The following is a 13,613-nucleotide window of genomic DNA, read 5'->3' as shown; positions in this document are numbered from 1 at the left end:
CTGCTTTGACCCTTTTATGGGACTGGCATTTCAGTGGGCATTTTTTTTATTAGATTTTTGTTGCCCTTGGCCAGTATCCTTCCTACATAAAAAAAAAAAAAAAAAAAAAAAAAAAGGACAGACCGGGTTGTCAGATGCACGAGATTTCAAGGTACGATGACCTCGGTCATGTGTTGTGCAGTTATATATATATATATATATATATATATATATATATATATATATATATATATATATATATATATATATGTGTGTGTGTGTGTGTGTGTGTGTGTGTGTGTGTGTGTGATTCACCTACGGTCGTCTTCTGGCCACCCAGCCAGCCATTCCCTTATGGAAAGAGCGAGCTCATAGTGACCCTTTTTTCTGGTATGACTGAGACCACCGACACATCACACACACCGGGACAGCGAGGTCACAATGCCTTGGGTTACATCCTATACCTACTTGCTATTAGGTGAACAGGGGCTACACATTAAGAGGCTCGCCCATTTGCCTCGCCTCGCCCGGGATTTGAACCCGGGCCTTCTTGGTTGTAAACCAAGCATGCTAACCACTATACTACGCGGTGTGTGTGTATTTACCTAGCTGTGTTTTACAGGAAAATAGCTATGCTCGTGCTGTCCTGTCTCCATATCTATAAACATCCAGCTTAACTTAAAATTCATGAATATTTGTTGCTTGTACCACTGTTTCATCTAAGTTGTTCCATATTTCTATGCTTCTATTTGGGAAACTATGTTTCTTGATATCTCTTCTACTTGCTGTTTTCCTTAATTTCACTCCATGTCCTCTTGTATGTCCTGAGTCCCACACAAGTAAGTCTTCTTTGTTAACTTGATCTTTACCCTTTACAGCTCTGTATATAGCAATCAGGTCCCCTCTCTCTCTTCTCTCTTGTAATGGTGGAAGCTTCAATCTCCTTAACCTTTCTTCATGGGTTAAATCTCTCAAACTTGGTACCAATTTGGTTGCAGCTCTTTGGATCCTTTCTATTTTCCTTATTTCCTTTTTATTATGGGGTGACCAAACAATTGTGGCATATTCCAGTTTTGGTCGAATCACATATTCCATCAACTTTTTCATCACCTCTTCATCTATATAAGCAAATGCCCCTTTAATCTTTCTTAGTAACTCATAGGTTTCCCCAACTATTTTGTTTACATGTTTTTTCGGGTGATAAATTATCACTTATTGTAATTCCCGTCTTTTTCTTCTTTAGTTTTCTTAATTTCCACTTCTCCCATGGTGTAGGAACTTGTCAGTCTTCTTTTTGCTTTTTCCTAATTCCATCACCTTGCATTTCTTTACATTGAATTCCATTTCCCATTTCTTACTCCATTTATATATCTTATTTACATCTTTCTGTGATATTTCACAATCCATATTGTTTTCCACTCTTTTCAATAATTTCGCATAGTCTGCAGACTTATATAACTGTCAACCTCATTCACCATGTCGTTGACATATACCAGAAACATTAGGGGGGCTAAGACTGTCCCCTGTGGTACTCCACTTGTAACTCTACACCATTCTGATTTTTCTCACTTTATTACTGTTCCCATTTCTCTGTCCCTCAAGAAGTATGTAATCCAATTCAGTGTGTTGCCTTGCAAACCCCCTATATTTTTTATTTTCCATACCAGTCTCTGGTGTGGTACCTTATCAAATGCTTTTTTAGGTCTAAATAAACACAGCCTGCCCAACCCTCTCTCTCTCTTGAATTATATCAATTGCTCTACCATAAAAGCTCACTAAATACGTAACACAAGATCTTCCATTTCTTAAACCAAACTGTCTGTCAGTCAATGTATGTGTTTCCTCCAAATATTCCATCCATCTGTTTTTAACTATTTTTTCCGCTATTTTTGCCACCACACTTGTTAGTGACACTGATCTGTAATTCAATGAATCTTCTTTATTACCTCCTTTAAAAATGGGCACAATATTGGCTCTCTTCCAGTCTAGAGGGATTTTTCTTTCCTTAAAAGAACATACTATGGTATTGTGTATGCTTTCTGCCAGTTGTTCACATTCCTTAACTATCCAGCTGGACATTCCATCCGGTCCTTGAGCCTTACTTACATCCAAATCTTTCATAATCTTCTTAATTTCACTTATGTCCACCTGTATCTCTCTCTCATCACATTGCCTCTGTGCCATGCTCTTTCTCCTTCAAATTTGCTTTCTTTGGTGAATATTGACTGGAAGCACTTGTTCATTAACTCTGCTTGTAACCGTGTATCTTCATATGTAACATCATCTTTTGTTAATTTATCTATTGTATGCTTGTTTTTCGTCTTCCCATTCACATATCTGAAGAATAACTTCGGCTCATCTTTGCATTTGTAACTATATCTTTCTCATAATTCCTTTCTTCTTCTCTCAGGATTCTGATATATTTGTTTCTTGCCTTCTTGAATTCTTCCCATTTCTCACTTCCTTCTTTTTTCTCCATCTATTCCATGCTGCTTCTTTTTCTTTTCTTGCTGTTATACATCTCGTATTAAACCAGTCTTTTTTCTTTTTCACTTTTTATTTTGATCTTTGGTACATATCTACTGACTCTTTCATTATAAATTTCCATGAATATATCCCACTTTTCCTGTGTATTATTTGCTGTGAACAGTTGTTTCCATTCAGCCTCCGCAAAATATTCCCTTAACCTGATAAAATCTGCTTTTCTGTAATTATATCTCCCATTCTTGTAAATTTCATTCCTATTTTTTATTGGACCACTGCCTATACTGAATTCAATTAACAGATGGTCACTTTTACCTAGTGGGCACTAATAATTTATTCTTTCAATGATGTCCATTTCCTTTGTAAACAACAAGTCTACCCTTGATGCCTCTTCATTACCCCCAAATCTTGTATTTTCTCCAATCCATTGGGTCATAGTATCTGTCATTATTAAATTTAGAAGCATATATCCCCATGACTCTTCTCCTCGGTCCGTGGTCCAGTCAGTAATACCCATGATGTTGGGCTGCTTTATCTTAATATGTTTATCGCAATGTTGATATTAAACTATTTATATTTGTATATGCCACTGTCCACTTTGTATTTTTCCATACTTTATTTACATTTTCTATTCTTTTTTTTTTTTTTGTCAGATACCACTTCCTGAGCCTCTCGTCTTTTACCTTCCAATAGAACTTTTTTTTCTCTTCTTCCGTTCTGTTCTCGTTTTTTGTCTTTGCTTCTTTTATTAGATCGTTTACCTTGAGTCTCTCCTCCTCATTCATTTCCTTCTTTATCCAAACTTTCCTGTATTACTCTGTTTTGTCCAGTTTCCACGCATACGATATCACTTTCATGGCTGTTCTTTGTGCCCTAAATTTTACTTTCAGTGGTCGCTCTTCTCCTGTATACTTCCCCAGTCTATGTATTTCCTCAATTTCACTTATCCAGTCCTCACCTTCTCTCTGTATATTTCTTACAATGCCCTCTGCTACCTTTTTTTTGTTCTTTTTCCCTCTAATATTTTACAGGCTCTGTTTCCTCTTTTAATCCATATAAAACAATACATTTCTTTTTGTCCACTGTGTCCCTTACCATCGATTCCTTGTTTGATCACTTTCACAATTTCCTTACTTAAATCTGTCTTTTCCTTCTTTTGAGCTTCTATGATTTCTGTTAAGTTAACTTTTCCTTCCTCTTTTTCCTTCCTCCAGATTTGATTTCACTTTTAATCCCTATCACTTCATTTTCCTGTTTTTTTGACAATATCATTGTTTTCCTTCAATTTTGTTCTTAGATCGGCACATAGTGTTTGATTGATTGATTGATACATTTATTGTTGCATTAATAATGAAATACAACAAAGGAGGAGGACGGACCTTGCCACCCACCCTCTGGGCAAAGACTTAAGGGTAGAGTATCAAAAATATAAAAATACAGTATACATTACAAGAATATAAGTAAATAAATAAATACAGATATTTCACACCTTATTGCATAAATATCCTACAATCTGGGAGCAAACGTAGGATATTCCTTGAGTATATCCTTGAGAGTGGCTGAGTCTAAGAAATGGTCAATGAGAGTATACAAGTCATGAATCTAAGAAATGGTCAATGAGAGTATACAAGTCATGTTGATCTTGCAGCCTAAATTTAGTAATGAGAGGACGTTCCGTGACATAATGATACAGAGTATGTCCCCTTGGTGCAGCACACAGCACACGCCAGGAGAAGCACTGACTTACCAAAAGTATTTATAGCCTAATCTGAGCCTCATTGCCACGCTGTCGTGTGATGCAGTGTGTCTCCCATAGGTGTAAGCACAGCTCTGGGAGACACATACATAGTGAAGACTACTGCCACTGCCCCTATGGCAACAAAGCTCCAACTGATCACTAATGCTACTATGTACAAAGTCCTTAATGCTACTCTTAACATAGCCCCGAGTGTACTCAGCGCCAGGGTCCACTGTGTCGTCCTGAAAGGCTTACTGAGCAAGTCGGTCTGCCTCTTCATTAAGCAGGATACCCACATGAGAGGGTATCCAGATGAAGTGAACCATAGCACCAGCACCTTCTAGGGTGTGGATGAGATCAAGACATTTATTAACTAGATCACAGTCCATGGGGGAGGTAGATTGGAGAGCATACAGTGCAGCCTGACTGTCAACAAAGAAGAATACAGTAAAATCCCTCTCATCCGGCATTCGAGTATCCGGCACATTTTTCCCCGAGCCTTAAAATCAATAAAAAATCAATGTGTACTCATAAAATTGATTAAATTATGATTAATTATGAGGACGGCACAATCCCTGAGTTCCAAAAACAGTTTAATGTTAAGGATGCGATATTCATGGCTTCACTTGCTTGGCTAGACGTTAAAAGGCAAACACTGATGCAATGTTGGCGCAAATTGTACCCTTTGATGATGTGTGATGATGAGGATGATGAGGAGTTTGAAGGGTTTGTAGGTGGCATGAAAAATTCGGTGGTGAGTGAGCTGAGGGAAATGGGGGGAAATGTGCAACTTAAAGTGACAGATGAAGCGTTACAGGAATGGGTGGACGTGGACAAAAATCAGGCCGTAACATTCACTCTCACAGACAAGGAACTTATCAACGCTGTAGTAGAAGATCATTTAGAGAAAATTAGTGATGATAGTGATGATGATGATGATGATGATGATGATAATGAACCTAAAGTAACTTGGGAACAGGCTGCGAAACACATAGCAATACTTGGCAGGTGCAGTTCAGCTCTGAGGACCTTAATATGAGCAGTCCTTGGGCATCCCAAAATTATGACAATGACTTGTGGAATGACCTTTTAGGAAGCCATGTACATTGCCAGAGAGTACATGGCCCACCTTATATATAAGCCTGTTCAATATTACCCATTCCATCATCTTACACAGACAGCTAGTGAGAGAAATGGGGCGAAAAGTGCCATCACCTTTGGGGACTGGGTGATAATGACTGTTTTCAAGGAGTGGGGAAGCTTGCCTGCAGTGAGTGACATGTTAAATAGGTCTAAGACAGTTGTCTACCTTTACCTCCAGGAGGGCATTGAAGATGTCATAGGTGATGCCATCCTTTCCACGAGCTGTTGACTTGCCCAATTTAACTGATGAGAGAAGTTCATCATGTGTGATAGGCACACAGGTGTCATCTGGCAGAGAAACAATGTGGCGAATCAACTACATCCTTTGTGGTCTTTGCCAGTCAAGCACCTTCTGGTGTTCCACAGGAAGGTAAGAGAAGGATGAGGCTTCCTTCCACCGCAGGACGAGCTCTCATGCCCCACCGGCAGGATCAGGGTCACACACCTGCTACCTGGGCTTGCCCTGGACACTGTTAACATGGTGCCACACCCCCAGGAGGGACCGGGTCCTGCGCACCCAGTCTAGGAAGGAGACCCAGTACTTCTTTCTTTCCTGCTGCCTCAGATCTGTGAGGTGTCGAGCCACAGTAACCATAGCATCCTGTGACTCTGTGTCTGCTGGGTTAAGCTGCCAACGTCTCTGGTAGCCAACGAGAGTCTGTTGGCAGTTCAAGATCACAGGGTCAGTAGCGTAAGTCCAGCGGTGTGGAGTGTGGGTCCTTGCCAGAGCCCTTGGAGTTGTGATAAATCCCTCGATGGTGTGTAGCAGTCTGTCGTACAGTGCCTCTGCATCGGTGAAGGAGCCCTTCACGGCAGAGTACCACGCCATCACATGGACAATGAGGCCCACCATCCTGGATGGTGGCACTGTCAGGCACTTCCTGGGCACTGCCGGGGCAGACTGCACCGGGAAGGTCATCTCCAGGGTGAAGTGGTCACTCAGCAGAGACCTGACAAGAAGGGTTTCGGCAGTATATGTTGGCATATTGATAAGGGCTACATAGTCAAGTCTGCCTCCTTGTACATGTGTGGGTGCATGTTCCCCAGAGAGCACTAGTGTATCTATGGTGTCAAGGAAAGCCTTCCAGCGCACACCATTAGCATTGGTGGTGAGATGGCTTCCTAATTCCTTATGCCTGGCATTAAGGTCACCCATGATAACTGTCTGCTCCTCAAGGGCATAATCAGGAAAATTTGCAACATTTAAGGCACCAGCATGAATGTACATGTTTACAAAGTAAATAACTTCACCCAAGGTGTGCAAGCAAACAGTAATAAATTCAAAACCCTCAGTGACCCCCATTTCCCTGAAAGTAACTGGAATCCCATGCCTAATGTAAGTAGCCAGCCCATGACTACTGCCGTCACCACAACTGAAGGTGTGGGAGGCATAACCCCACAGCTCAGGCACCTGTGGCCCTACTTCCTGTAAGGCAATAATGTCAGGCTTATGGAGAAGGATGTGAGAGTGTAAGTCAGTGAAGCGAGCAAGTTGACCACTGACATTCCATGTTAAGGTGCGGAAAGTCTTACCGTTCATTGTGATGGTATTGCACCCAGGTCTTTAGGTCGTCCACGTCCCATGTCAGGTGAGACATCTGCTCCACCAGAGTCTGCAGGGCTGACATCACATATCCCTGGTCTGGCTCGGGGCTGGCAGTCGGGACTGGAAGGGGAAGGAACAGCGCCTCTTCCTGCGGGTGACCAATGTCCATTCACCAGCGGCATACCCATCACGGTCTGCCTCAGGTGACTTGTCCTCTGAGACAGGGGAAGCAGGAGACATCCCTGAGGGGCCCCGGGGTTGTCACGTGGCTACCGTGACTGGCTTGGTGGGGGCAGCCTTTCTCAGAGAGGGTGCAGCAGCACCCGCACGCTGCCCTGCAGTATTGTCCTTTGTCTGGGGTGGGTCACACACACTCTGCAGGCACACGTCACTGTCTCCCTGGTCCTGGTCAGCATCACTGATTGGACACGGGGTGGGGGCCACAGGGGACATCCCACCAGGCACTGTTTGTTGCTGCTTCTTCTTAAAAGTGGCAAACTGATTGCTGAGGGCAGAGACCGCTTCAGAAAGATTGTCCACTTTAGCAGCTAGCGCGTTCACCACTGCCATGAGGTGCGGGGTGGAGTTAGTGGCAGGCAGCTCCTGAGTGCCCCCAAGCTGAGGCACTATTGTGGTAGATGCAGAGGACACTGTAGCAGTGTGCTGCGGCAGAGGTGGGAACACGGCAGGTGTGGCGGAAGTGCCAGTGGTGGAGCAGGAAGGCTGGGGCAGGTGAGGGGTAGTAGACAAGAATGAAGGCCTATTTGTCCAAGCGTTGGTCTGAGGAGGTCTGGGCTGAGTCACCTCATCAGTGGCAGGCTCCCTGTAGGGCCAAGGCCTGACAGTGCAGAGTGGAGTGGGCACTGTGATCACCCCCACAGTTGCAGCAGCGAGGAGGGATTTTGGTGCCCTTCTTGATCTTGTCCAGGCACTGCACTGACTTGTGGGAACCAGCACAGTACCTACACCAAGGAGCAGACTGGCAACACCACTCCTTGTGGCCCAGCGACTGCAGTGGTGACACAGGTGTGGCTCTGGCGTGTACAGCTCCACACGCCGACGTCCAAGGCCCACGTCCAACAGTTGAGGCCTTGGCTTCTGCCCCACCATCCTCTTCTTGAGGCCATGAAAGCCAGCTGGCACCTCAATAAGGTTAGCATTAATGTGGGTCGACACACCATGTATGATGACTGCGTGAGTGCCCTCCTCACCAGGGCACTCCATAACAAAGCCCATGAAGCCTTCACTCACCAGGGTAGTGTAAAAGGAGGATTCAGAGCTCACCATGATGTACGGCTGGTTCCTTCCCTCCTTGTAGAGCGGTTGCAGGTCCGGGTGTTGTTTAAGCAAGGCTGCAAACCAGCTGAACAATTCACTGGTGGTCTTTCCATTCCCAGGGGGGACAGCAGGCGGCATCTTTGTCTGGAGTCTGGGGCAGCAGTGGAGGTGTGCTTAGGTGAAGGCTGGTTGTGGCAGTATTCTGTTGACTGCCTTGGGTAGATGGTGCGGGACGAGGGTTCTCAACAATATCCATGTCTTCCAGGGAAGCTAAGCCATCTCCCACCATGATAAGATACTCGGCGGGCATGGTGCTTTGTCCTGCTGGGATGAGCACGTGCCAACCACTCTTTGTTAAGAGGCCTGGACAGGGTCGTTTGCCCTTGTCATCTAAACTATCAAGGCCTCCTATTTGTGGTTGACATATTGAGCCTAGACCTCCCTCAGTAGCCACTGAGTAGGCATGATCACTCAAAACCACTTCAGATTTCCGCTTTAGAGGGCAGCCACTCATGTAAACAAGCGGAGCGGAAAAATACTGCATCCTTCCGACACAGCGGGCAGGACGCAACTGAGGCGCATTGTGTTTTCAATTCTTTGTTTTCCTTTTCCAGGTCATGTTGTTTTTTTTCAATTTTTTTTTCACTCTCAATGAGATCACTGATCATCCCCCTCCATTAAAACCACTTTCCTTCCTTACATTTTTCCATGTAGTTCATTATCTTCCTCAAATCTTGGGAATGGTGACCCCGTTGGCAACATTCCGCTCCCACCTATGGTGTCCGCCTTGCAGGAGCTTTTACTCATTTTATTACATCTATTATTACTTAAATTTTCCCTTTCTTTTTTTATATTTCTGGAGACAGGATAACTCTACTTGAGCACAGCTCCTACCTGGGAACAAATTCTAGGCTTCCAGTGGTGGCTGTGGTCAAGCAAAATCTTTCTCTGCTGGAGCTTGGATCACTGCTTGTTTACTCGACAACCACTCGTGTGTGTGTGTGTGTGTGTGTCATCCACCAACAGCACCTGGTTCTCCATCCGGCCATTCCCCTAAGGGAATGACCAAGGTATTTTGAGAGACCCTGGAATTACCGATCTTTGGGCAGGGCTGGGGAACTGTGACCACCCACACACCACACATAGGGACGAGGTCACAAACCCTCGGATTATATCCCGCATCTATTTGTTGCTATAGGTCAACAGGGGTTACACATTAAAAGATTCACTCATTTGCCTCGCCACACCCAGGACTGGAACCCGGGCCCTCTCGGTTGTGAACCGAGCACGCACACACACACACACACACACACATACACACACACACACACACACACACACACACACACACACACACACACACACAGTTTTTAACTCCTACTTAAAATATTCAGAGCTCCAAAGTCAAGGCAATTAAAGTACCAGCAGTGCGGAAAAAGACAAATATTTTCCCTTTGTATAAGAAAGGAAATAAATAGTGTCCATTGAACTGCAAAAAATGTCTCCCTCACCAGCGTTGTAAACAAAACAATAGAAAACTGATAAGAAAAAAGTGGGTAGACCACTTGGCAAAACATTAAATGATCACAAACAGAATAGACAGAGTATGCTTCACATGTATTGAGGGGGGAGGTTCCACTCATACCAGTATTTTAGACAGGGTGGAATCAAAAGTTTTTGCCTTATCAACTCCTCCCCTCAAACTGACTGTCTTTAGCCTCTTTCTCATCGATGCAGTGTTGCATCTCTTGCTGTCATATAGCATGCTAACTGCTCTTCTGATCTTGCTAACTACATGCCTCCCGCTCCTCCCACAGCCTCGCTGCATAAAACTTTCTTCTTTCTCTCATCCCTATTCTGTCCACCTCTCTAATTTTAAGAGTTAGCCAGTACCCTCGATCATTCATTCCTTTCTATGGTAAACTCTGGAACTCCCTGCCTGCTTCTGTATTTCCTTATTCCTTTGACTTGAACTCTTTTAAGAGGGGGGTTTCAAGACATTTATCCTTCAATTGTTTATGATTCTCTTAACATCTTTTTTGAGACTGGAACCTCTGTGGGATTTTTTTTTTCCTTGGCCAGTGACCCTCTTACATAAAAAAGACAATTCCGATTAAGCAAAGGAAAATTATGCATAATAAATCTGCTAAGCTATTACAATAAATTAACAAAATCTAAACAAGAGAGAGAGACGGGTTAGTAGACAATATTTATTTGGATTTCAAGAAAGCATTTGACAGACAATAGACTAGTATGGAAATTAGATCACACAGCATACCTAGGCATGTAGGGAAATTACCGGAAAGAATGAAAGATTTTCTGGATAGAAGAGAAACGAGGATAATAGGAAAATACTTAAAATGGAGAAAAGTAATGAGTAGCATAAGGATTAGTGTTAACCCCAATAATGTTCTTGATATATTTGCCAGTATTGAAGCAGGGAGCGGGTTTAAATTTTTGATGCATCTCAGACCTGTTGTCATATGGAGCCCATCTATACACACCACACTAAGTGTCGCGCCACTGTGATGGTTGCAGAGAGTGACATCTTTTTATAAATGACTGTGTTTTCAATATGTGAAGCTTTATCTACATTCTGACCACACTGTTGTGTTCACGAGTTTTTCTACTAATTGTAATAATATATTTCAGCATTCAATGATTAACTGTTGAAAATAGTGAGCATAAGTAAAACACGTCATAAATATTTTTTAACATCTTCACAGTTCAGCTCATTGTAATACTATTTTCTTTTTTGTTTTGTCAGGTTTTTACAACACATTTTTATTCTAATCATTGCTGAATCCGATAGTGTCAACCAAAACTGGTTATTACATATGAAGTGAGTTATGGCTATTACGACCACAATTCCCACCCCCTTCACCAAGAGGCTGCTCCTGGAGTAGCTTTCCCTGAGCCACCTCCTATGTGGACTCAGTGCAGAGCTCAAATACGAGTGTATAGGTCCCTTGTGACTCCTGCACCCTTTTCACAACTGTCGTAACCAGGTCACACTAATATGAGGTTGCCAGTCTGTTTTACCTGCCCACAGACAAGGGAAATACTCAAACAACACTTAACATCTACAGCTGTGGAAGAATCGACAACCACGTCTAGGAAAAAAGTTAACATACAATAATATGTATGTGGTTGAGGTATAATACCCCGTTGGACATCTGCCCACTGTGACAGTCCTCCCACTGCCCAACAGAGTGTTATATCCTCAAGCTGAGTAGTATCATTTACTGCCTCCTGGACGACAGGCCTTGTCAGGACCTAAGGCAGTAAAGTTCACTACACAGCAAATTACTCAAGTCCTCTGCGGCTGAACTACGTCAGCCCACAGTAGCATTTAACAAAAGACACAAGAAACTACTACAAAAGAGTGCCCATGAACACACAGGAAGGTCAGTCACCGCTCACTGTGCAAACTTGACTTGTACACTTGCCCAGCCAAGGAGTCACTTCCCTGGGTATAGTGTGTAGTATGCACAACTGCCCTTACTGGCAAAATTCTATGGAGACACCTATTCTATATAAATAGGCTGGGATGTAAGGCCAGTAACGACTCACTTATCTCCTTAAGGCAACTAACCCGGCTAAGTAGTATCCCACTTTAATCTCCTTCAGATGTTAGAGCACATCTTAGTACATCTACTCCTTCGAACTGCTGGGTAGTGACTGCCCTGTAGGAAAGCGCTCCAAGCACTTTCCCGCGCTGCTGTTAAGGGGGACTGGGTACAAGCAAGATCTATATAGGTGTATATGGACCTTGGGTACAAGGAGGGGAGTGAGGGGATGCGAAACACACACGTATGGACGTCTGCCCACACATCGCTCCCCTCGCAATCTTTACTTAACTAACACTCTTTACTTTTAGAAATTCTACTGATTAAACAAAGGGGGCTATATGAATGTGACTATTTCTTAGTCAAGGACAACTCTTCTGCTGTAAACTAAATGAGACTCAAACTGACTGAACAAAGGGAAATAAAGTAAATTAATCAGGGAAAAAGAGTCTCTGGTTGCAAAGATTTTTATGGTAAGTTAATGGCAGCGAGCAGCCACTCTTAATCATACATCTGGCATTCGTATTCTAGCTCTCTCTCCCTTTTCTCGTTTATTATCTTTTCTCTTTCATCATTCTTACTTCGTTTTTACTTTCTTCATTTTATATCTCACTGTACATTACAGGTATATAATTCATGCATTTTGTGCACTCGAGCTTGAGCTGTAGTGATGAGGCAACAGTTCCATGAGCTGTGAGGCAGAAACCTTTGCCGATAAGTCAAAATATACAAAATACGGCAAAACAGTGGGTCTGACAAAGAAATGTCATAAAATACCAAGTTACCAAGAGGGAGGTGTTTCCAAGACTAAAATCACAATTTTTATATGCGGTGGATACCAAAAGGTGCTCCTGGCCAAATCATCGTTGTACCCTCCAGGGGTCAGGCAAAGCGGTGGGTTATAGAGATGTGTGGTAACAAAATTAGAACCCCGGAGCAAGGCCAAAGGCTTTGCTCCCGCTGGGGGAATAAACATGTTTGCAGACGATGCAATGCTGCAGAGGAAAATAAATGATGAAGGTACATATAAGAAATTACAGAAAGACCTCGTGGGACTCTGAATGAAGTTAAGAGATGACAAATATAGGTAAATGTCATGTAATAAAATTTGGTAGAAGTTATAAAGAGACTCATTGGAATCGTGAATTAGATAACACAATTCAAGCATCTGAAAAGGGGCAAAAAAATATATAAAAAAATAAAAAATAATTCAGTGTGATAATAAACTGCAGGCAATCACCAGGAGACCATATACCGTATTTGGTGGCTCATAAAACGCACTTTTTCTCCGAAAGAAAGTCTCAGGAAATGAGCCTTCGTCCTGTGAGGCTAAGGTTCAGCATTGAGGCAGTGGCAACAGAGGCTCTCAAATCAAACCCCAGACATCTTCGCACATGTAAGCAAAGTGATGATTGATACTACAACACAAAACAACTCTTTCTTTCAAAGTAACAATATATAATAGGTCGTGCTTACCAGTAATTCACATAGAATGACGCCAGTCAGGAAGAATTTGCCTAAGTGACCATGCACCACGCATTGCATTTACCAAAACAAGCACGTAGTCGGTTACGCGCCGAACCCGGTGACATGGGCAAGCTTCACTGCGTTCCTTACAGTGTGATGCCGTTACTGCTTGAGGTAAGACACACTTTTATACAATTAAAATTGCACCTATCTTTTAACATTCTTATGAACAAACTTTATTACCCCTGTAGTCTCTCACAGTCACTGCCGACGCCACATGCCAGGTACATGTTTACACCTCACAGCAGTTTTCATTTATTTATTTTGTTTTACTAACTTTATTACAAGATAAATGAATATAACCATACATTTTTATTTTACTTTATCATGAATTATAGAGTCAAATAAT

At 42.8% G+C, this 13,613-nt stretch overlaps 1 protein-coding gene across 2 annotated transcripts in view; it reads right to left on the bottom strand.

Moving 5' to 3' along the window:
• The window catches only part of LOC135101655 (serine/threonine-protein phosphatase 6 regulatory ankyrin repeat subunit B-like), a 224,816-nt gene extending 211,525 nt beyond the window's left edge, over positions 1-13,291 (bottom strand). Inside the window, exon 1 of one of the 2 annotated variants that reach the window (XM_064005990.1) lies at positions 13,214-13,291. Coding sequence is in view for 1 of the 2 variants with exons in the window: in XM_064005965.1 (XP_063862035.1) it covers positions 4,211-4,242 (32 nt within the window). In the remaining variant the exon portion in view is untranslated. Of the gene's footprint in view, positions 1-4,210; positions 5,760-13,213 lie in introns of those variants that run through there. The other variant, XM_064005965.1, reaches the window with a different exon arrangement.
• Between the last annotated feature and the right edge of the window lie 322 nt (positions 13,292-13,613).

Source organism: Scylla paramamosain, chromosome 1 (assembly GCF_035594125.1).
Source record: "Scylla paramamosain isolate STU-SP2022 chromosome 1, ASM3559412v1, whole genome shotgun sequence".
Lineage (NCBI taxonomy): Eukaryota > Metazoa > Arthropoda > Malacostraca > Decapoda > Portunidae > Scylla > Scylla paramamosain.
This window is presented reverse-complemented; position numbering and strand designations above follow the sequence as displayed.